Consider the following 24839-nt stretch of genomic DNA (forward strand, 5'->3'; position numbering starts at 1 on the left):
ATGATTTCTAAGCATTGGGAACCTACTCCAGAGGAGTTGGAAACAATGTGTCAGTGCCATTGGAATGATAATAAAATGATTAGATGAAGGGTTCAGTCAGCGTTCTGTAGCTATTAAATGCACTGCTGTGTGGTGGGCCGTTCTATTTCAGTGCAACGTAAGCTTTTTTTCACATGCTGTTTCAAAAGGCTTTGTCACTACTGGCCTTGGAAGGAGGAGTCTTACTTTGCCATTCAAATGTGGGGGATGTAGCCTGACCACCTCTGCCAGCTATGCTATCAAATCAGTCATTGGTTAATATGCCGTCACTCAAAAACCCCTTAGCCAATTGCTGTCACCTCTCCTGTTTTGAGACCGTTACAGCTGCTGAGAGAGAAAGCATGAGGTTTCCTCAACCTAACTGATGTTTATTTTTTTGTTGCCGTAAACACAAATAATTAACAGTGTCTCTTACGGGAACCACGCTCGGTTAGAGTAGAGCTTGCTGGGAGATGGAGGAGGTGGGGACCAAGGTACTTTGGGATGTTTACGAGGGGTCCCCATGGGTCTTGTATCCCAGAGTGGAATGACTTTAACATCTGAGCTGAGGAGACGCTACTACTGTTATTGTTTGGATTAACTAGTGAGGAAAAGGGGGGTGTCATGGCAGACCAACAGAACATAGTTCATTTAGCTGTTGTGACCCTCCGCTGTCCAACTCCCTTTACTACAGACATGGCCTGTCACTAGTTAGCACAATGTTGGGCAGCTCACGAGGATGGGTTCTGTCAATGCACTAGATTGCCATTTCTGAGGTTTCTTGCAGTGACCCAAGCTTGGCCTAAACTGCCCAGAACAAGCTAGTTCCAGTCTGCATTGTGTTCTCTGGACCACTGTAACTGTGTTTTCCTTGACAGATGAATGCAACAGGGGTCATTCAAACAGGGATAAGCTGTTGGTCATAAATCCATCCACCTCCCCTGCTCTCCTGTTAAAATTCATATTGCTGAAATTACCCCCCACCTCTAACCCCTGTCAGTCTCCAGCCCCCTGCAGCGTCGGACCTATTTAATGGCCACTGTCTACATCTCTCTCCAGGAGGGGTTAACTGCTCACTCTAGTATAGATGTGTGTTCATGTGTGTGTCTCTTCTGTTCTAGGGGGGGACATTAAGTGTCAACTGTTATGCTTGTGCTCGTTTCTGTTCTAGTAAGGATCCAACGCTATTCAGCTATAAAGAATGTCATTGTTAGCGGCTGATACTGCTTGAGAAACCTCTGAACAGACATGTTTGATGAACAACAACATTTTCCAGCCATGTGCCTTGTAGAGATTTACTGTCATAATGGTGTCAGTGGATCCAGCAGTAATTATAGTCCACCAGTGGAAGAAAGACAAAGAAAGAGATCTTGAGAGCCGGTGCGAAAGGGCTAGAGATGGAAAGAAAGAGTGAGACGCCCTCGAGCAACCAGGAGCACATTCCGTAGTGCACTGATAGTTGCCATGACGACCATCTGCGTTATTGTACTCCTTCAGCAGGGTGAGATTCTGTGGCGTGAGGGAGAGAAAGGAGAACCACCAGAGCACTGTAATGTACGTGCTTCTTTTTCAGGTATATTTATATTTCATCCTGGTGAACGATAGCTGTGATACAGTAGTGTCCGGATTTGTATGTGTTTATTATAAAAATTCTGTGCCATTTTTAGGCTCACATGTTCTGAAAGAAAAGATGATCTCTACAGAGCTGTTCTATTTTCTATGTGCTTGTAGTTGGCATATTTAGGCCAAGAGAATACATTAAAATGAAGATCAATGATTCTATGCAGTCTCTTTTCTCAGCTGTGGTGCCGTCTCCCTCTCTCTTAGGCATAGGTGACTAATCAGCCATTTTATAGCCAGTGTGCGTGTAGGTGTGTGTTCCAACAGTGACAGTACTATGATGTGTTAAGTAAATAACACTCCCACCTCTCTAGAATGTGCACTGGTGGTGTATTTATTTTATTTATTTTTTGGAGCCTTTAGAAGAAACAAGTGTCTGTCTCCCTCTGTCTGTCTGTGTCTCTGTTTGTCTATGGGGGTGTGGTCAATTGCCATGTGTGCCCATTGTTGAGCAGTCTTATTTTGACACCGAGTAGTCGACATTGATACAAATGTATGGTCTGTGGTGGTGTAGGGACAGTAACCAGTCGTCCAGATGGCCGTCTCCTGTTTTTATTGGTTTCCGTTTCTTACTTTGACCTGCCCATAGGACCAACAACATGTCTGTCAGAGGAGCAGAAAGTGTCACCTAGCCTACTCCTCTTTCTCTTCCTTCTTTCTCTCCGCTCCACTCCTTCAACGAGATGGGGCGTTGGTCCTCTCCCATCTGCCGTCTTTGTGTTGGACTGACTGCTGCCTCGTTTGGGTGTTAAACACGTGGTGATGATGAGAGCCGTTCTAGGGTCTTCTATTGGCTCGGAGTGCAGACTACACTGACGCTTGTTTATGCTAATACAACTGTTAGCTAGTTCAATAACATCACAGAGGATTAAGCACATGCTCGGAGCATTCCAGTCGCTTGATTAACTTGATTGCCTGATGTAATATGAACATGCTGTTTAATGAAGAAGATTAGCCAGATTGTCCTTAGCATTAAGAGACGTCCTTGTGAAAGAGGGTGATATTTAAGCAGGGACAGCACCTACTTGAACACAAGCTACTAATACGTGGCAGAAATTGTGCTTGGAATGCTCATGACAGACAACATTAACAGTGAGGCGAAATGAAGTCATTTTTCATCAGTCTCCTCTCCTAGACTTATTTTTGTGGAGGGGTCCTGGTCTGAATAAGATAAATGGGTTCTTAATACTTCCGAGCCCTCCCCTGCTTCCTCAGTGTCCCAGAGCCAGTTTGCTCTCCCCAAAGCTGTGCTTCCCTCGCTCCATCCCTCTGCTTCTCACATACTGTAGGATCGATGTACAGTCTACCCGACGTCCTGCCGCAGGGGATTGTGGGATAGCTTACATTTTTTGTGAAGGACAGATTGATAGCCAGGGTGTGTAAGGGACAGTAACTTCCTCCAAGGGGATTTGTTGTAGGAACTGTAGTGTTGTGTCTGGGGGAATTTTTACGAGCTCTATAGATTATTCTCTAAGTTATGTGTGTGTTGTGGTGAGAGATTTGGTGGTTGTTTTTGGTGGTAGAGCAGTGCACATGATTCTTTCAATTCAACTAAACTGAGAGCGAGAGCAAGCCAACGGCTCTTTGACTAGATTAAGGTGTTGCCTCATTATGGTTCCGGATTGAGAATTGATCCCCTCAGGCTTAATCTGCTGCAGATCCATACATATTTCTCCTGGTATCTGTATCGCTGTACTGTGGTGTTGATCTGAATCCTTTCTCGCTCTCCCTCCATCTCCATCTCTCCCTCCATCCCTCCAGGTGAGGAGAGCCAGGAGCTGGGCCCCCCTCCCTCTGTGGACGAGGCAGCCAACACCCTGATGACGCGCCTGGGCTTCCTCCTGGGAGACAAGATGAATGAGGGACAGTCGGGCTCACAGTACGACATGGACGACCACGACGACAGCCAGGTAGGTTACACACACGCACACTACACACACACTAGAGTACAGTAAGAGCATGGACGAACACGACCACAGACAGGTAGGTTACACACACGCACACTACACACACACTAGAGTACAGTAAGAGCATGGACGACCACGACGACAGACAGGTAGTTTACACACACGCACAATGCAAACACACACTAGAGTACAGTAAGAGCATGGACGAACACGACGACAGCCAGGTAGGTTACACACACGCACACTACACACACACTAGAGTACAGTAAGAGCATGGACGACCACGACGACAGCCAGGTAGGTTACACACACGCACACTACACACACACTAGAGTACAGTAAGAGCATGGACGACCACGACGACAGACAGGTAGGTTACACACACGCACACTACACACACACTAGAGTACAGTAAGAGCATGGACGACCACGACGACAGACAGGTAGGTTACACATCATGGCATCAGGATACAAAGTGCAGGCTTTCAACTAGATGAGTGGTACTCCAATAGTCACTACTGTAGGTGGCCAACACACAATGTGGTCCAGCTTATAAGGGCTCCACAGCTATAGAAGCACACCCCAAATCAGTGGGATGTGCAGATCACTTTCCAAGGCCTCTTAAGCACCGGAACCAAGTGGACCATTTTGTAGATTACGTCACTTGTTTACGGCAAACTCAATGGCCCCTGACACCAGTATGCTCTGGTTCAAAAGATGTTTGTGAAGATCTGGCCTGTTTCTAAAGATCAATCCTGTGAGTTACGGATAACCTAGCTCTGAGTGAGGGACGCTAGGCTCTCCTTCACTCCTGCAGAGCAGAACCAACCGACCGTGACACAGGGCAGGGGAAGGTAACCAGGGGAAGGTAACCCGCTACCTCGGTCGCTGCATGCCACATTCTCTTGTCTAAGCAGTGTGCCTCCACAGAGGCCTATCCAATGGTGCTGGAGCGACACCCCTTAAATCCTGACCCACTTTTCCAAACTTCACACATTGGGTGCATCTTAACTAGTGCCTTCCACATCTGGTGTCCTTCATCAGCAATGATCTGACGCTGGCTCATTTTGCATTTATCGGTCTTTGTGATCTGTTGAGGTGAGTGGAAGGACACGAGGAGAGGAGAGCTTGTTTAGACTATTGAGATACACCCCTTGTTCTGCACAGCTCAGCAGTATGCCTTTGGTTCGGTCCTTCGTGCCAAACTGCAGTGGTAACAAAAGCCCAGCCCTGGTTTTCTCAAGTCTCAGTTTAGATGCCTGCCACTCCTGCACAAGCAGATGCAGTCTGGGTAGGCTAGGTAGGCGGGAACCTCCCGTTCTATATTCATGTCTACGACGCCTCCCTTTTGACACATCCGAATCACAACAGAGTTGTTATCATGACCAAGGAGCATTCCACACTTGGAGGTCCTCTGTCTTGCGCCAAACCTTCCCTAAGAAGTCACTCACACCTCTGCTCATATCCTGGTCTCCCGGCCACTTCTGTGTATTTCTATGCTATTCTGACTAATCTCCCGATTTATTTTCAAATGACTGTCTAAATCAATTTGTTTTTCGTTTAGAGCCAGGGCCATGGATAATTGATGAACCGATTGTCTGGAATAAGAATCCAGCATGCCCGGAGGTGGGCCTGCCTCTCTCTCTCCCTGCCCCTGCTCAATAGATCAAAGTATAACTGGATCTATTCTACTTGCGTGGCTCACTAAACATATTGCTATTCTACTGAATTAGAATTCATTATATTGCAAAAAATTGTTCACTCGTGAAAATAATTGCATGAGTCATCAAAAGATATGAAAAAGAGATGACTCTACGGTTACACATGCACTGGAATAATATGACCGGCAAGGACTGTATCAATGAGAAAGAATGCTAGGATCAGCAATCGTCTTGTCGGTCTATGGTGTGTGCGTGCGTGTGGGTGCACGTGTGTGTAGACTACTTAGTACATGAGATATGTCAACTGGCTGTGCCTTATCATAATTTAATCATGGCTAATTTACCTGATCATTTCTCATGGGTTGATGCAGTCCAGTGTATCGCTGTACTTCAGTATAGACCTGACCCTTCCTCCCTCCCTACCAGGGCATGATGTCAGTGACCCAGCGGATCAGCCCCTGCTCCAGCCTGGCCAGCAGCACAGCCTCTCCCCCTGCAAGCAGCCCCTGCTCCACGCTGCCCCCCGGAGGGGCCCCCGGGAACCACGCTTCCGGAGACTGCGCCTATGGTTCCATCACCAGCCCCACCTCCACCCTGGAGAGCAGGGACAGCGGCATCATCGGTGAGGGACAGACGCTCACTTATTTTGTGGAAGTTATGTAATGTTTCCCATGTATTTCCTGGCATGCCAAACGTTTACACTGAAAGCCATGTTTTCTGTAACAATTTGATATACTCATGTTTTAATTCTTTACATTTTGGAAAAGCCAGGTGATGGGGTTAGCTGCATTTTTAAATATGTTTGCTTTATATCCTTATGGGCTCTACTTTTGGGAGATTTTCTTATTGTTATAACATTGACTTTGAGGCGTGTAATTGAATGAAGAGTAAACTCGCCTTGCTCCATGGGCCTTAATCAGTTTTAAACTAAGCAGAGTCTCTAAAGAACTGCAACACTGCATATATTTGTCTAAACTACCTTTTATCTGACAGCCACGCTGACCAGCTACTCTGAGAATGCTGACCGGGGTGGGGGGAAGCATGGGGAGGGCTCGCGGGGTAGCTTGAAGCTATGGCAGACCCAGAAGTGTTCGGGCACAGACTCGTTCCTGTACCGCGTGGATGAGAACATGGCTGCCTCCACCTACAGCCTGAACAAGATCCCAGAGAGGAGCCTGGAGACGGCCCACTCCTCCCACTCTGCCCACTCCATCCCCCTCTACCTCATGCCCCGGCCCAACTCTGTGGCAGGTGAGTCACTGTGCCAGCCACACCTCTTGTCTATTTGTTTACCACATTTCATTGCACACTTTTACGCCAAAGTGGCACACAAGTGAATGTGCCGCTAAAGGTAGGAGATGCATTACCCGTTGGAAGTTTGGTCTGTTCTATATCAATTTCCATTCAGACAATGACCTGAAACTCAGAATTAATTGAAAATCCTTATAGGGTTTGGCTATATTACTTTCATAAATGTGTAATATCTAGTTACCAAGTTGTAATTGACCCCCTTCTCAGCATCTGAGACTGCCTGAGTGTTCCCACCTCATTTAGGTGCTCTTATTTAACTCCCTGTGCCCCTCCGACATTAACTTTAAAGGAATAGGGAACGTTAATGTCCTCACAGTACCTGAGGATGGGGGGTGAATACCATGGATGCCAGGGTAAAACATTCCTTCAGGGTGAGGAAAGCCCCACAGATTCCCCTGTGTGTTCAAACATGTGTTTTCAATGTCCTCTCTATGTCGGGGCATATAAAAGCAGCATAGCAAGCTGGTTCTAAAAAGCCTGTAGCTCCTCACCTCTGACTTGGCCTATCCAGTGGGATGAATGGAGCTGGGCTAGCAGTGTTTAAGGGATCGATCATACAGGGGTTTACGTTGTTTGGCCTTTTTCTTTTGACTTCTGACACATGCCCTCTAAGAGGCCACTGTGCAAACAAAGCTTATTGAAGAGCCAGGGAAGAAATCTGGGCATGGTGGGAGAATGGGGGAGGAGACTGATATAGGAGAGAGAAAGGGAAAGGAATAGAGATGTAAAGAGAGGGAGACAAACTGATAGAGGAATAAAGAGAGAAAGGGCTACCAGCAGATGGATATACAGTAGGGGGGACACTGATAAAAGGAGAATGAGGAAAAGGAAAAAAGACAAACGGATACAGGAGAGAAGGGATTCCAGTCATCAGGACAGTAAAAATGGAAGGAATGAGCAACATTAGTTTAGTAGAGAGAGAGGGGAGTCTGCGTAAGAAAGATGGATAGAGAGAAGAAAAGGAGGGAGGATAAACCGGGCATGGAGAGGCTTGGCCCAGGCAGCACTGAAACATCAAAGCCATGGGCATAGTCCCTCTGGTGACTAGGGAGAGAGACGGAGGGGGAGATGGAGCGAGAGAATCACACAGAGAGAGAAAGAAAGATAGGAGGGAGGCACCCTGGTAACGAGGGAGCAGAGCGAGATAAAGTGTGAATGTTGGAGAGAACGAGTGCGGCTCCCCAAGTCCACCACTGCAGTATTCAAATTGTATTAGTCACATGCCCCGAATACAACAGGTATAGACCTTACAGTGAAATGCTTACTTACGAGCCCCTAACCAACAATGCAGTTTAAAAATAAATACAAATAAGAATAAGAAATAAAAGTAACAAGTAATTAAAGAGCAGCAGTAAAATAACAATAGCAAGACTATATACAGGGGGTACAGAGTCAATGTGCGGGGTCACCGGTTAGTTGAGATAATATGTACATGTAGGTAGCATTATTAAAGGGACTATGCATAGATGATAACAACAGCGAGTAGTAGCGGTGTAAATGGGGGGGTGGATGCAAATATTCTGGGTGGCCATTTGATTAGATGTTCAGGAGTTTTATGGCTCGGGGGTAGAAGCTGTTTAGAAGCCTCTTGGATCTAGACTTGGCACTCTGGTACCGCTTTCCATGCGATAGCAGAGAGAACAGTCTATAAATAGGTTGGCTGGAGTCTTTGGCAATTTATAGGGCCTTCCTCTGACACCGCCTGGTATAGAGGTCCTGGATGGCAGGAAGCTTGGCCCCAGTGATGTACTGGGCCGTATGCGCTACCCTCTGTAGTGCCTTGCGGTCGGAGGCCGAGCAGTTGCCATACCAGGCAGTGATGCAACCTGTCAGGATGCTCAAGATGGTGCAGCAGTAGAACCTTTTGAGGATCTGAGGACCCATGCCAAATATTTTAATTCTCCTGAGGGGGAATAGGTTTGGTCTTGCCCTCTTCACGACTGTCTTGGTGTGATTGGACCAGGCAGGTAGCCTAGTGGTTAGAGTATTGGGCCAGTAATCGAAAGGTTGCTAGATAGAATCCCCGAGCTGACAAGGTAAAAATCTGTTGTTCTGTTTTCCTGGCTCCACACGGCCAGGTCTCTGACCTCCCTATAGGCTGTCTCGTCGTGGTCGGTGATCAGGCCTACCACTGTTGGGTCATCTGCAAACTTAATGATGGTGTTGGAGTCGTGCCTGGCCATGCAGTCGTGGGTGAACAGGGAATACAGGATGGGACTGAGCACACACCCCTGAGGGTCCCCTGTGTTGAGGATCAGCGTGGCAGATGTGTTGTGACCTACCCTTACCACCTGGGGGCAGCCCCTCAAGAAGTCCAGGATCCAATTGCAGAGGGAGGTGTTTAGTCCCAGGGTCCTTAGCTTATTGATGAGCTTTGAGGGCACTATGGTGTTAAACGCTGAGCTGTAGTCAATGAATAGCATTCTCACATAGGTTTTCCTTTTGTCCAGGTGGGAAAGGACAGTGTGGAGTGCAATAGGCATTGCATCATCTGTGGATCTGTTAGGGCGGTATGCAAATTGGAGTGGGTCTAGGGTTTCTGGGATAATGGTGTTGTGAGCCATGACCAGCCTTTCAAAGCACTTCATGGCTGCAGACGTTAGCTTAGTGTTCTTGGGCACAGGGACTATGGTGGTCTGCTTAAGATGTTGGTATTACAGACTCGGATATGGTTGAAAATGTCAGTGAAGATACTTGCCAGTTGGTCAGTGCATGCTCGCAGTACACGTCTTGGTAATCTGTCGGGTCCTGCGGCCTTGTGAATGTTGACCTGTTTAAAGGTCTTACTCATATCGGCTGTGGAGAGCGTGATCATACAATCTTCCGGAACAGCTGGTGCTCTCATGCATGTTTCAGTGTTATTTGCCTCGAAGCTAGCATAGAAGTATTTTAGCTCGTCTGGTAGGCTTGTGTCACTGGGCAGCTCTTGACTGTGCTTTCCCTTGTAGTCCGTAATGGTTTGCAAGCCCTGCCACATCCAACGAGCGTCAGAGCCGGTGTAGTACGATTCGATCTTAGTCCTGTATTGATGCTTTGCCTGTTTGATGGTTCGTCGGATGGCATAGCGGGATTTCTTACAAGCTTCCGGGTTAGAGTCCCGCTCCTTGAAAACGGCAGCTCTAGCCTTTAGCTCAGTGTGGATGTTGCCTGTAATCCATGGCTTCTGGTTGGGGTATGGACGTACGGTCACTGTGGGGACGACGTCATCGATGCACTTATTGATGAAGCCAATGACTGATGTGGTGTACTCCTCAATGCCATCGTGGAATCGCAGAACATATTCCAGTCTGTGCTAGAAAAACAGTCCTGTCTGCTTCATCTGACCACTTTTTATTGATCAAGTCACTGGTGCTTCTTGCTTTATTTTTTTACTTGTAAGCGGAAATCAGGAGGATAGAATTATGGTCCGATTTGCCAAATGGAGGGCGAGGGAGAGCATTCTCTCTGTTTAGTGTGGGAGTATAGGAAATAATATGACCTACAATCCTTTGTCCTTCGGGACTTTGTGGTGGTAGCTGGGCAATAGGCCGCCACAGTTCCTCATCCAATTAGAGACAGTGTTCTGTTGGACGTCACCAAACTTCATGTAGGGTTAGATGATTGTTGTGATTATGTTCTGCCCAACATAACTCAGTCCAGTTGCAAGCCTGGAAGTGATAATGGGACAACTGTCATGTCAAATATAACAGTATGTCAGCTTATAAATAGGGGACATTGTGAAATGGTAGATTGAATAACTGTATAGAGAGCTTTGATCATCACACACACGGCACTGAGAGGAGAGGAGTGATTCAGTGAGGGTCATTGCTCAGGGGGAGCAGTAGGTAGGGATGTTCTGGTCTGCTGTCCTTCTACACGCCTCAGGAGCAGAGCAGGGGCAGCCACCCACACTGGGCTCTGAACGAGAAGCTCTCTGCTCTCACTCCATATATCCTCTCTTTCTTTACCTCTACCTCGCTCCCTCCCCTTTCCCTCTAGCTTGTCTATTTCTCTCCTCACCTCTCCTCTCTCTTTCCCTCCTCTTCCAACCACCTCCTCCTCCATCTCTACCTCCTGCCTCTCTCATCTCCGTCTTCTCTCTTTCATCCTATGTAGTCAAGCTCACTTTCAAAATGACTCTAATCTCCTGGTTCAAATGCACTAGATTACTCCAACTGACAGAGAGGCTACCTTATGAGCCTTGACATTATGTTCTGCAGAAACACACGCCTTCCTCCCACTTTCCTTCTCTCTCTCTCTCTCTCTCTCTCTCTCTCTCTCTCTCTCTCCCAGCACATATCTCACATAGCAATGACTATTAAAAATACATAAAACACAAACCCAACTCCACCTAAGCAATGTGGTAGAGTGTGAAAATGTCCCCATAGCTCCACGTCAAGCCCTATGAGCTATGGCAGTGGCTACACCCATGGACATTTATCATTGATTATGTTTTAAATATGTACAGTAACAGTCAAAAGATTGGAAACACCTACTCATTCAAGGGTTTTTCTTTATTTTGACTATTTTCTACATTGTAGAATAAGCGTGAAGACATCAAAACTATGACTTAACACGTATGGAATCATATAGTAACCAAAAAAGTGTTAAACAAATCAAAATATATTTTATATTTGAGATTCTTCAAATAGCCACCCTTTGCCTTAATGACAGATCGCACACTCTTGGCATTCTCTCAACCAGTCACCTGGAATGCATTTCAATTAACAGGTGTGCCTTGTTAAGTTAATTTGTGTAATTTATTTCCTTCTTAATGCATTTGAGCCAATCAGTTGTGTTGTGACAAGGTAGGGGTGGTATACATCCCTATTTGGTAAAAGACCAAGTCCATATTATGACAAGAACAGCTCAAATAAGCAAAGCCAAACGACAGTCCATCATTACTTTTAAGACATGAAGGTCAGTCAATCTGGAAAATTTGAACATTTCTTTAAGTGCAGTCACAAAAACCATCAAGCGCTATGATGAAACTAGCTCTCATGAGGTCCGCCACAGGAAAGGAAGACCCAGAGGATCATGTATTATTATTTTTTATTATTGTTTCATTCACTTGTATTTTTGACCTGCACTGTTGGAGATCTGAGCTTAAGAATTCATGTGACTAATAAACTAATCTAAAATCTAAGCATAATATAGCTGCTCTCCCACACCAAGGTCCCCGCAAACCACCGTAAATCTAAGATCCCACTCGCCACATACCTGCTACAGTTTTAGCTGTATTGCAGTGGAAAGGTAGTAGTCTGGGAGGGATCCCTGCCATAGGTAAAACGGACTACGGGTTGCAGTTTAGGTGAGTTGTGGATAGAACTTATTTTCTTCCATTTAATTGTTGTTAGCGCCAGCTAGCCCAGTGGTTCACAACTTTGTGGTATGTGGGTATGCAGGGTTTTATTGAAGCCCATTAAAAAAAAACAGGATTACAGGTCCCTTCCTGTAGCACGAGGTTATCTCTTGTCATTCTCCATAAAGCTCTTATCCTAAAGATAAAAACTCTTTACTGCATTATCTTCCTACTCTTTTTTTTCTCCCTATTGGGAGACAGGGTTTTTTGGGACAACTGGAAGAGCTCCAGACTTGGGAATATTGTTAACAGAGAAGGGAACAACTAAACAAACTATCTGGAAAAGGGGTCGTCCGAGGAAGGAAATGTGTATGAGGTCGCACACTTTCACACAGGCTCACACACACATACACTCTACCACGCTATAGCTACACACATTAGTTCACATTAGTCTTGGGCACTGACCAGTTTAAACCACTTCTGTTTCCTTGGAGATGGATTTCAAATGGGTCTGGTTCGTAGTGGATCTCAATGGGGAGGTATGGAACTGATATGTTTGTCTATTTCCAAGGGTGTCTGTCGTTAGCATTAGCAATTTAGCATTCAGGTTTAGGCGGTTCAGTGATTCCTGGCTTTGTTTGACTAACTTTCTTCTCTCTCATCTGTTGCACCCATTAACCACACACACACACACACACACACACACACACACATTAGCCACGAGTTCGGCCCACCTGGAGGACCTGGCCTACCTGGATGAGCAGAGACACACTCCCCTGAGGACCTCCCTCAGGATGCCCCGTCAGAACTCTGGGTCCGGGCGCTCCGGACATGACCTTAGAGGTACGCTTCATATCTCTCTTGGTGGGGGTGTGGTTAATAAGTGGGCAGGTTTAGGATCTGAGTGGGCAGGTTTAGGATCTGAGTGTGGGATACTGATGGATGAGGAAATGGGGGTGGGGCCATTTTGGGGTGTGGGTCAGGGAGTGGAGGTAGGGTGATTTAGGGACTGGGGTTGTGAGGGGTAATTTTGTGGTGTGTGCTAAATCGGCTTCATCTTCCTATTTACTCCCATTCTACCTTGACCACGCCCAAAATCTGTCAAGGTGTGTGTGTTTGAGAGAGAGATTGTGTGTGTCTTTGAGTATACATGTAAATCAGTATGTTAGTAAGTATGATTTGTGAGTGAGTGTATATCTGTGTAGACATACTTGATGCACCCTCTAAACTCCTATCCCTGCCTGGTATTGGGTGATGCAACCCTCCCTTTGGGCCTGGTACACCACACACACACACATCCTGGTACACCTTAATCCGTCTCCCCTCCCAGATCAATGTTATTGACTTTCCTCCTCACCACTCCCTGGCTCATCTGTCACTGCAGGGGTCCTGTCTGAGGTCCCATCACTCATGGCCAAGGCTTTATAAGGCTTAAATCACACTCACACTAGCAAAGACACACACACTGAACACACATTGAACACGCACAAACACACACACAAACAGACTTGCACATGCACACACACACACAGATATTCCGATGTATACACACAAATACACACACCCTATCTTTCACCAATTCTCTATACCTCTCCCTCTATTCCTCCCTCTCTATTCCCTACCCTCTCGCTGACTGTATTTTTAGCCCCCTGCCTGTCACACTATCATGCTTACCACAGCACTTTCTCCCTAAGATCAGACCACACCGGGAATGAAAACTCATACAGCGATATCGCCTTACCTTTGCCTTTCTTACTCCTCAGTACAGAACTACTGGACGCACACACTCTCACAACCTCTGCTCTGAGGCATATACAGAAAACATGGTCTCCAAGAACAAGAAATATGCTCAAACGATATTTGTATGTGTCTGAGGCTTCATCCTAGGATCAGGGATGAAACATTGGGTGTGGCTCCCCACCACCCTGCTCCCTCCCTCCCTCTCACCATCCCCTCTCCTCTGCTAGCTAGATGCACCAACCCTCCCATCCATCTTCCCCTTTCTCCTCCCCTTCCCCTGTCCTTCCATCTCTCTCTCTCTCTCTCTCTCTCTCTCTCTCTCTCTCTCTCTCTCTCTCTCTCTCTTTCTCTCATGCTTTGTCTCTGTCTCCTCTCTTGCGTTGTCTCTCTCCTCTGTCCTCTGCCTCAGCTTCTGCTTACAGCCATGCCTGGCAATCTAACTCACGTAAGTGATGCTCCTCTCTTTCTCTTCTCCCATTATAAGGCATTATACTGTTCTACATCAGTTAATGCCACGTTATAATGATGTGCTTATTAAACTAGTGGTGCTGTATTAGTAGGAGTACAGTATCCCTCTACTACAATATGTTATCTAATCCCCTGCCCCCCGCTCTGCTAAACATATGTACTTGTTATATACAGGCAGTATCTACCCATACACTTAGTAATTCTGTTTCATTATGTAGTTCTTAGTATGAAGCCCAATGGTGGCGTTCACCCATGGTGTGTGTTATTTTGATGAACATCCCCCTCTATGGGTGACAAGCTGACGTTGCACTGAGGAAATGACAATGACAGTGCAGTGGACTTGTGTCTTTTCCCTCACCTATAATCTGTCCCCTTCCTCTCTCTCTACAGTACGCTTTGCCCCCTACCGCCCCCCGGATATCGCCCTCAAGCCCCTTCTGTTCGAAGTGCCCAGCCTGACAGCTGATTCGCTCTTCACCGGGAGGGAGTGGCTCTTCCAGGAAGTGGACGCCCGTCTTCACGGCGACGACTCGGCAGCCAATCGAGGTGTGGTTGTCGTGGGCAACGTGGGCTTTGGCAAGACTGCCATCATCTCCCGCCTGGTGGCACTCAGCTGCCACGGCAACCGCATGAGGCAGATCGCCTCGGATAGCCCCCACGCCTCGCCCAAACGTACGCTTCTACTGTCATACAGGAGTGTGTGTGTGTGTGTGTGTGTGTGTGTGTGTGTGTGTGTGTGTGTGTGTGTGTGTGTGTGGCAATGATCCATGCTGGCTGCTGCTAGAAGGGCCTGTTGTACTGGGCAATGGTGGAAAAAGTACCCAATTGTCATACTTGAGTAAAAGTACCTTAATAGAAAGTTACTTAAGTCACCCAGTAAAATACTACTTGAGTAAAAGTATTTGGTTCTAAATATACTTAAGTATCAAAAGTAAATGGAATTGGTCAAATATACTTAAGTACCAAAAGTAAAAGTATAAATAATTTCAAATTCATAATATTAAGCAAAGCATATGGCACCATTTTCTTGTTTTTAAAATGTATGGATAGCCAGGGGTACACTCCATCACTGAGACATCATTTACAAACTATGCATCTGCGTTTAGTGAGTCTGCCAGATCAGAGACAATAGGGATGACCATGTGTTCTCTTGATAAGCACGTGAATTTGACAATTTTCCTGTCCTGTGAAGCACTCGGCATGTAATGAGTACTTTTGGATGGCAGGGAAAATGTATGGAGTAAAAAGTACATTCTTTTTTGGGGGGGAATGTAGTGTACGTAAAAGTTGTCCAGAATATAAATAGTAAAGTACAGATACCCCCCAAAAATACTTTAAAATGATACTGAAGTATTTTATACCACTGGTACTGGGTCTTAAGATGCGTGTAAAAAGCATCCTGTGTCTGTGTAAATAATGCACACAGTAGATGATCTATAAATGTACTTCTCTCTCTCTCTCACTCACTCACTCACTCACACAGATGGGGAGACCCTGCCCCTCACCCAGCCCCAGCACTCCCATGGCACCCTGGGGGGCAGCTGCCCTGGCACACCCGAGATGAGGAGACGCCAGGAGGAGGCTTTACGGCGGCTCGCCTCACAGGTACAGTACTACTACACCACCACACCACGGCTGCATCTCAGTAGTCTTAAGTATCATTCAAAACCCCCTGACCAGCTGGGTGAATCCTTGCTAAGAGGTACATGTCTGGTTTACACTATGTTCTATTTTTATTTGAACGTTCTACAACGGTGTGCCTTACTGAACGTGGCCCGGATTCAACTAATGAACTGGTCATTGAGACATTGCTAAGGGGGAAGATGTGTTGATACTGGTCTGAAATCAAAGCCTGCACATCTGCTCCTTTGTTCTTCAGTGTCGGCAGCTCTTTCCTACAGTGTCTCTGGTCTGGAGGCTGTCTCTGCCCTCTGACCTCCTTGTGGCCTTGTTCTCTCCCTTCTCACTCTATTATTCATTCTCTCTATCCGCTGCCGCTCTTCTCTCATTCTCTCCATTATCTGCATTCCGTTCATTCTACATCCTTTTCTCTCTCCATGCTCTCTCCCTATGTCCTTAACCCATCCTGTCTAGCAACACTGATGCTAATGTCTTCCTTTATTCACTTAGCACTCTCTCTCTCCCTCTTCCTCCATCCACTGTCAACTCCTGCTATCCAATCTGGCTCTTCATTCCGTCTCTCTTTTTCTCTCTCTGTCTATCTCTCTCCATTCCATTTTCATGACTGGCTGTGTTGTGCAGACACAGCAGAAAAACAAAGGGACACCCCCCCTCTCTCTTGCTGTCTCTCTCTTGTTTCCTCTGTCTCTCTGTGCTATGGCCTAATGAAATATGCATAGGCCCAGGGAGCAGTGTTCCAGCCGAGCCATTAGATCCCCTTAGCGGCCACATGCATTCTTAATGATAGCCTGCTCCAGTGGTTGACCCACGCACAGACACTTTCTACACATACTTTACACTCACACTTTACACACACACACCCACACTACACACAACACTAGCACACACAAGCATCACAAATACTACAGACATCCCTGTGGATGTCAGTGGCCAGAAGCATATGGCTATGAATATGTGTATGACCTGAGTGAAGCGCTCTAGTCTGGTCTGAAATAATCCTGAGCAAAGCTTTAAGTTGGAGCCAGTCTGAAGCCTACTGGCTTTCCTCAGCACTCCAAGTCCACTCTATCCAAGGCGGCGCTGTATTATACCATACATTAAACTACAGAACTAGGAACAGACTACCTAACCTTATCCAACAAGGGGGTTAAAAATAATCTGATCCTGGACCATTTCACCACCCCCAGGGTCTTAGTGCCAGTCAACTCCTCTGACACACTAGAGACGAAGACCTGACAGTCACAACAAGCTACACAGCAGTCATCACTCTTCAATTAATAATGTAACATGGTATTGTTTTTCAACAATGTTTTAATGAATCCTCAATATGTAGCTGTGCTTCAGTCTGCTTTAACTCTCTTGTATCATAAACATAATAGTGGTTAGTTGGCACAGAATGTCACCTAGGCCTGTTTGGTTCGTGTTTTATTTGATTGTTACGTGCTGAAGATTCAAGACGGAATATATTTGTGTGGGTTGATTTGCGCCCTCTTCAAATCAAATTATTTTGGTCACATACACGTGTTTAGCAGATGTTATTGCGTGTGTAGTGAAATGCTTGTGGATTGTTAAATGTACCTCTCTCTTTGGAAAAATAAAGTGTGATAATCAGAGATATCGAGGTAAAATATATTTTCATTTTCAATGGGATTACCTATATAAAAGTCATATATATATATATTTTTTTTAAATCTCCCCCACCCCACTCACTTCCACTCTCTATCGCCCCCAGGTGGTGGCATACCACTACTGCCAGGCGGACAACGCCTACACGTGCCTGGTGCCAGAGTTTGTCCACAACGTGGCGGCTCTGCTGTGCCGGGCACCCCAGCTCATGGCCTACAGGGAGCAGCTTCTGCGGGAGCCCCACCTTCAGAGCACCCTCAGTCTGCGCTCCTGTGTCCAGGACCCCCTCAATGCCTTCAGGAGGGGCGTGCTGGAGCCCCTCGACGTCCTGCACAGAGGTCAGGGGTGTTCAAGGTTTTATGGAACTGCATAGGAGCTGGTCATTTGATAACTTGTTATTTCCTCTCAGGGTTTGGGCCATTCATGTTTTCCAAAAAACAACTAAATGTCCCATCTCAGTAGATAATAGTTAGTTATTTCCACTTCTTGTCCTGATAAACAACCTTGTTGTCTTTGTGTTCATCAGAGAGGAAGATAGCATGTGAGGAGGACCTAATCATTCTGGTAGACGGGCTGAATGAGGCAGAGTTCCACAAGCCGGACTACGGCGACACCATCACCTCCTTCTTGTGTAAGACCATGGAACGCTTTCCTCCCTGGCTCAAACTGGTGGTCACCGTCAGGACCTCCCTACAGGAGATCACACATCCCCTCCCGTTCCACCGTATCTCTCTTGACCGCCTGGAGGAGAATGATGCCATAGACCAGGACCTGCAGGTAGGGTTCAGGTTTACACCAAACCATCTGTCTGACATCTTTACTCTCTGATAGTCATCTCTCACTTCAACATCAATCATTGTAGTAAAAGTAGTCGATCGTGATTTAAAACAATTATCGTCAACTATTGTGATAAAAGCAGTCATGGTGATAGTATTACTGAGTTATCATGATGCTGAACTCCTTTCTCTTCCCAACCTGCAGGGCTACCTGCTGCAGCGGATCCAGGGCAGTGCTGAGATCCAGAGCAACGTGTCTCTCAACGGGCGTCTGGACAACGCAGCCTTCGCCAAGCTGAGCACCCACCTTAAGGCCCTGAGCCGTGGCTCCTACCTCTACCTGAAACTGACGCTGGACCTCATCGAGAAGGGCTACCTGGTGCTCAAGAGCTCCAGCTTCAAGGTGAGTCTGTGTCTCAGTCCTGGAGCTATATACTGTATGTCGCTCAAGGTTTTTGCTTGTGTTCCATACTCTGCCTGTTTGTGTGTTTATCTCTTTCTGTAAAAGTTCATATGATGTTTCCTTACAAAACTGACCCGAGGTGTTTCTCCATGTCTCCCCCCAGGTGGTGCCGGTGAGCCTGGCTGAGGTGTACCTGCTGCAGCTCAACATGCGTTTCCCCACCCAGTCGTCCTTCGAGCGTGCCCTCCCCCTGCTCAACGTGGCCGTGGCCTCCCTCCACCCCCTCACGGACGAGCAGGCGTATGGGGCAGTGAATGCTGGTGCCGTGCGAGGCCCCGCCCTGGACTGGGAAGATTTCCAGGGGCGACTGGAGCTGCTATCGCCCTTCCTGGTGCGGAGGAGGGACGGAACACGTATGTTCACACACCCCTCCTTCAGGGAGTGGCTCATCTGGAGGGAGGACGGGGAGAAGACCAAGTTCCTCTGTGACCCGAGGTAGGGAGACACTGGTCCCCTGAGAGGAACAAACAGACCCTCTGCAAAGCCAGCGTGTACCTGGAACATCAATGTTTACAGCTGGAATTTGTGGAGCTTTCTGTTCTTAATTTCTCTCCCTCTCTCTACATCTATCTTTTTCCACTTTCACTCTTTTCTTCCTCCCTTCTCCATCTCTCTCTGGCTGTAGGAGTGGCCACACTCTCCTGGCCTTCTGGTTCTCACGTCAGGAGGGCAAACTGAACCGGCAGCAGACCATAGACCTGGGCCACCACATCCTCAAAGCACACATCTTCAAGGTAACGGCACACCACCACCACACAACACATCACTACAGCACGCGAACACACCTCCAACATCTGGGTCAATGGCTTCTACCCACTGTGCAGTAACACTGCTGTTGATATTACTGTTATCTTCTCCACAGGGCCTGACTAAGAAGGTTGGGGTCTCCTCGTCAGTCCTGCAGGGGCTGTGGGTCTCTTACAGCACAGAGGGGCTCTCCACTGCTCTGGCCTCACTGAGGAACCTTTACACACCCAACATCAAGGTACTGGACACACTCTCACCAGCAGTGGCCTAACCAAAGCACTATTGCATTACATGTTTGGTGTATTGGTTATATGTCTGACACTCCTCCCTCTAGGTGAGTCGTTTGTTGGTCCTAGGCGGAGCCAATGTTAACTACCGTTCTGAGGTTCTGAACAACGCCCCATTGCTGTGTGTCCACGCCCACCTGGGCTACGCGGAGACAGCCGGCCTGCTGCTGGAGAACGGAGCGCACGTAGACGGGGAGTCCGACAGCGGCCTCACCCCGCTGGGCTACGCCGCCGCCGCTGGACACCTGTCCATCGTCACTGCGCTCTGCGCCTGCAAGGCCAAGGTCAGGGACCAACCACCACTACTGTGCATACTGTCACTTTGGCAATTGAGGTTTATTACAACATCATTATGATGCATTTACACAACACGATATAACTCTCTGGCAGCCATGTTGGAACCTACTGGGCAAAATGTACCAATAGGTATTTTTGAACAGTGTCTGCATGTGACGTCTGTGTGTGTGCATGTGTATAATGACCCTTTCTCTCCCTGTGTGTAGGTGGACCACCTGGACAGGAACGGTCAGTGTGCGCTGGTGCACGCTGCACTGCGAGGACACCTGCAGGTGGTCAAGTTCCTGATGCAGAGTGACTGGAACCCTGACGGACAGCCTCAAGGAGCCTTCACCAAGAGTCACGCTGTCCAGCAGGCCCTTATAGCAGGGGCCAGCATGGGATACACAGAGGTACACACGCATGTGCACACACACACACACACTGTACACACACTAAGTCTGAATGTTGTCTCCTGTACAGATCGCCTCTTACCTATTGGACCTGCCAGAGAAGGATGAGGAGGAGGAGGAGCGAGCACAGATCAACAACTTTGACACACTCTGGGGAGAGACTGGTACGTGCTATTTTGTGTATGACTGTATCAAAGTCTGTCGAATGCTTTTACCCACACTGACCCTGGCTTCACCCTCTCCCACTGTAGCTCTGACTGCAGCAGCAGGCAGGGGGAAGCTGGATGTGTGCAGGCTGCTGTTGGAACAAGGGGCAGCGGTTGGACAGCCTAACCGCCGGGGCATCGTGCCTCTCTTCAGCGCTGTGCGCCAGGGACATTGGCAGGTGGGTGGGCACTTTTTGAATTTCATACCCATTCATTATTTCAAGTCACAAAGCCATACAACTTAAATGGAAATATTCAAATACACTACTGGCAATGATAGAGAACAATGGTGACAAACAATACTAATGTAGCTACATACTATTTGGTTTCTTGCTCATCAGATAGTGGACCTGCTGTTGAACCATGGAGCTGACGTCAACATGGCAGACAAGCAGGGCCGCACGCCCCTCATGATGGCCTCCTCAGAGGGCCACCTCGGCACAGCAGAGTTCCTACTGGCACAAGGTCAGAGTTCAGTTCACCCTCAACATCACCACCACCCACTCTACTAATCTCATTGGTTCAGAGTACCTAGTGTAAAAGTGCAAAGGCAACTGCAAAGTGTAGGTTTGACTTCCACATGGGCAACATATAGCAGACAGAAAGTATGTGTAGTATTTAGTAATGGACAAAACAGCTGCCAAGTGGCCATGTTATGACCCTGGCTGCCATGAAAACGTGACCTTTAACCCCCTCTTGCAGGTGCGTCTCTGGCCCTGATGGACAAGGAGGGTCTGACTGCTCTGAGCTGGGCGTGTCTGAAGGGCCACATGCCATTGGTGCGCTGCCTGGTTGAGAGAGGCGCGGCCACCGCCCACGCCGATAAGAGTGGACGCACCCCCCTGGACCTGGCCTCGTTCTACGGAGACTCAGAAGTGGTAAGTGGTCGCTGGTCGCCACGTTGATGACCTCCCCATGGCAGTGCAGCACGGAGAAAGTTTTCACTGTTGTTGATTGGAATAAGTACCTGAAGGTAGAATGCTCTTCTGTTCTTTCTCTCCTCCTCTTCATTTTCCCCCTCAAATTTTCTTCATCCTTTAAACTCCCATCTTCCCTCTCTTATTCCCCGTCCGCCCGTCTGTCTCCAGGTGCAGTATCTGGTGGACCACGGGGCGATGATAGAGCATGTGGACTACAGTGGGATGCGACCTCTGGACCGGGCCGTGGGCTGCAGGAACACCTCTGTGGTGGTGGCTCTGCTCAAGAAGGGAGCCAAGATGGGTACGAACTGACTAGAGGTCACTAGTCACACACAGATTTAAAAACACTGGTATATAGGACTGTCTTCTAATTTTGCAATATTGTTCTACATTAGCTTCAGTGGTTTAGCTACAACTTTATAGTTCTATTTATTATACTGGTGTTTCCCCTCGGTACGACTATTAGTCGCCATTGACTCCTAGAATGTTGTCAACTACAGCCTGAATCTCTTCACTATGTGGTTTGGTGATCACCAAGGCTTCGCCATGCCTTCCTCCCCAGGCACCACTAACCCCCCTCCTCTGTTTCCACCATGTTTATAATGGTGGATGTGAGGCCCCTCCCTCTGCTCCTACTGCTGCTGACATTGCTGTTGCACCTTTTTCTTTTGCTGACACTTTTTTGGCCACAGCTTCTCACTTCTGCCTCTTTCTGTTCTTTTCTTCATCTCACTCACTCCCTCTACTCACTCACTTCACTTTCTCTCGCTCACTTTCTCTCTCTCACACACTCACACACACACACACACACACACACACACACACACTCTTGGTTCTGCTTATTGGGTTGGTTCCATTATGTTTCCTCTCATTTCACCCACCTAACTCCCTTCTCTAACCTGTCACTCATAACCCTGGCTCCGCCCCCTCTCCGTAATCAGGATATCAGACTCTTCCCAGTCGACCCCGAGGTAACACAGTTTGCCCTCTCTCTATATACATCTCTGCTCTTACTATCTCGTCCTCTCTTTTTTTTACCCTCTTTACTCTTTATATGTGGCTTTGTGAAGTAAGCTAACCACCCAAGTCATCCACTGCCCAATAAGAGATTATGACACAAACACCACAACAAGGCCCACAGTCCATGCATTCCCCCTGGTGTTGGGAAGCCATAAATGCATGTGTGATCCCCCTCTGCTCTGGCATGGCTTGTGCTTGCCTGTCCCCCCCCTACACAGCATGCAGAATAACACAGAATAACTCTGGCTAATAATGACATATTATTGTGTATTCATGTTGGGTGAGATTGGCATTGGAACATAAATAAGTTGATTGTTTTCCCAGTGGCTTTACTAGAGATTAAGTTACTGATTCTGTACTTGAGTCAGATCCTTCCTGCATCAGGTATGACGTCAATATCTATGAATCCACCTGTTAGCTGAGCGCTTAAATGGCACATGCAGGGGCAAAGAAACCCCAAACCTGTCTGTCTCAGTAAGTCACGCCATATTTATCTTGGGTAGAGCTTCATCATCATCTCAACCTGTCAACTGGTTTCGCTACACTCCGAGGTGAAGTTGCCCCTACCTACAGATCTAGGATCAGTTTGCTCTCTCCAAATGCTAACATTACTGGAGGGGATAAACAAAACAGACCAGATCAGCGTCTAGGGGCAAATTCACCCTGCTCCTTCTCTCGTCCTTCTCATTGTCGGTCCTTTTACTCTGAGACACGCCCCCTCTTCTTGTCATTGCCACTCTCCTCCGGCCACTCCCCGTTACCCATCATGCCCCCTGCTGTCTTCCACCAGGTCCGGCCACCTGGGCCATGGCCACCTCCAAACCCGACATCATGATCGTCCTGCTCAGCAAGCTGATAGAGGAAGGAGATGGCTTCTACAAGGTCAGCCCTTCCTAGAATATAGCGATATAGCACAGTGGTCATTGAGGGTTACTGTTGTGGTGCCAAACCGTACTAGTCTCTCACCTTTCTGAGGGTTTTTTCTTCTACCCGTCCTGTAGAAAGGTAAAGTGAAGGAGGCGGCCCAGCGGTACCAGTACGCCTTAAAGAAGTTCCCCCGCGAGGGCTTCAGCGAGGACCTCAAGACCTTCAGAGAGCTCAAGGTGTCCCTCCTCCTCAACCTGTCCCGCTGTCGGAGGAAAATGAATGTGAGTGACACTCCACTGCACCCTCCTCTATCCCCTCACCCCACCTGGCTGTGACAGGAGCTGCTTTTTTTGCTTACACTCAACAGCATTACCATCTGCAAGGTTTACCAAGACATTACAATACAAAACAACTTTATTATCCCTCATTGGGATGTATGCTTGTTCATTGTGCTTACAATAGAACGACCCATACAAAGATATTTAGCTCCTCTGATAGATTATAAAACCGCACATGGATTTAAGCAGTGTAAAAATATTGGTTTCAAAAGGTTGATGACGGCAATATCATTGTGCAAAATGGTACAGTAGATCAGACTTCAACATAATAGCTGAAGGTAAATCTCCCTCAACCATAGCCTCATCTAACCTAGGCCCATATCCCTGCATCTTCCATTCCCTCTTATAGTTTGCTTGGTTTTGGTTTGTGTTTGTAGCTCTGGTAACTTTAGAGGAGGTGCAAGGGGAGGTTGGTTTGGGTCAGAGCCATAGTGGCCAGCTGAGGTTCTAATGACAGAGCAGTGCAACAGCGGTTTCTGTGTGTGTGTTTGTCTTTTGTGTTTGTATGTCTCTGAAAGTCTGTGTCATATGTGTGTTCATATCAATGTTTTTAATTGCTCAATTTACATGGTATCGTCATGGACTCGTGTATTATTTTTTATTTGTCAGTGTCGTCCATTTGTCTTTCAGTTATTTTTTTCTTGGGTGTCTTCTATCTGAACCCAAGTTTTCATCGACTCAGTTATTCACTTCTGTATTACTCTGTATGGTTATATGTATGACTGATACAAGACTCCTGAATGACTCTCATATGACTCATGTTTGACTCTGTACATGGTTCTATGTACGTCTCATCTATAACCTTTTTTCCATTAATCTCTTGACTCACCTCTGACTCATTTCTGACTCATGTACCGCTCCACGCGTGGCTCTGTGAATGACTGTCGGCCCTGTTGCTGTTGTTGCTTGCAGGACTTTGGGATGGCTGAGGAGTTTGCTACCAAGGCACTAGAGTTGAAATCCAAATCGTACGAGGCCTTTTACGCCAGAGCCCGCGCCAAGCGCAGCAGCAGGTAACCGTAGCAACGGGGAGAACAGGGAGGCGGTGGCCTAGCGCAGAGTGAGCTCAGCCTTAGGATCCAATTGGGCCCTCTCATGTCACATGATCACCAGGTTTCCAATGCACTGTAGACAGATGACTACAGGGGGACATAATAGAGTTCATGAGCATTTTGGCCATGTTTTTCACCCTATGTCATGTTCAGTGGTTTTTATGTCTGCTTACACATCCTGTATCCCCTTAGCCCTATGAC

General features: G+C 47.3%; 1 protein-coding gene across 1 annotated transcript in view; it reads left to right on the plus strand.

Annotated features, from left to right (window-relative positions):
- LOC115110400 (protein TANC2-like) overlaps nt 1-24839 on the plus strand; it is a 152474-nt gene that overhangs the window by 123423 nt on the left and 4212 nt on the right. Inside the window, exons 5-26 of the mRNA XM_065010153.1 lie at nt 3400-3548; nt 5633-5828; nt 6200-6457; nt 12516-12641; nt 14397-14678; nt 15490-15611; nt 17380-17611; nt 17800-18044; nt 18249-18452; nt 18616-18947; nt 19138-19246; nt 19375-19497; nt 19594-19830; nt 20050-20235; nt 20306-20399; nt 20487-20620; nt 20783-20906; nt 21144-21319; nt 21530-21662; nt 23172-23263; nt 23383-23529; nt 24499-24599. Of these exons, the coding sequence (XP_064866225.1) occupies nt 3400-3548; nt 5633-5828; nt 6200-6457; nt 12516-12641; nt 14397-14678; nt 15490-15611; nt 17380-17611; nt 17800-18044; nt 18249-18452; nt 18616-18947; nt 19138-19246; nt 19375-19497; nt 19594-19830; nt 20050-20235; nt 20306-20399; nt 20487-20620; nt 20783-20906; nt 21144-21319; nt 21530-21662; nt 23172-23263; nt 23383-23529; nt 24499-24599 (3802 nt within the window). The remainder of the gene's footprint in view (nt 1-3399; nt 3549-5632; nt 5829-6199; nt 6458-12515; nt 12642-14396; nt 14679-15489; nt 15612-17379; nt 17612-17799; nt 18045-18248; nt 18453-18615; nt 18948-19137; nt 19247-19374; nt 19498-19593; nt 19831-20049; nt 20236-20305; nt 20400-20486; nt 20621-20782; nt 20907-21143; nt 21320-21529; nt 21663-23171; nt 23264-23382; nt 23530-24498; nt 24600-24839) is intronic.

This window comes from Oncorhynchus nerka, linkage group LG26, assembly GCF_034236695.1.
Source record: "Oncorhynchus nerka isolate Pitt River linkage group LG26, Oner_Uvic_2.0, whole genome shotgun sequence".
Taxonomy (NCBI): domain Eukaryota; kingdom Metazoa; phylum Chordata; class Actinopteri; order Salmoniformes; family Salmonidae; genus Oncorhynchus; species Oncorhynchus nerka.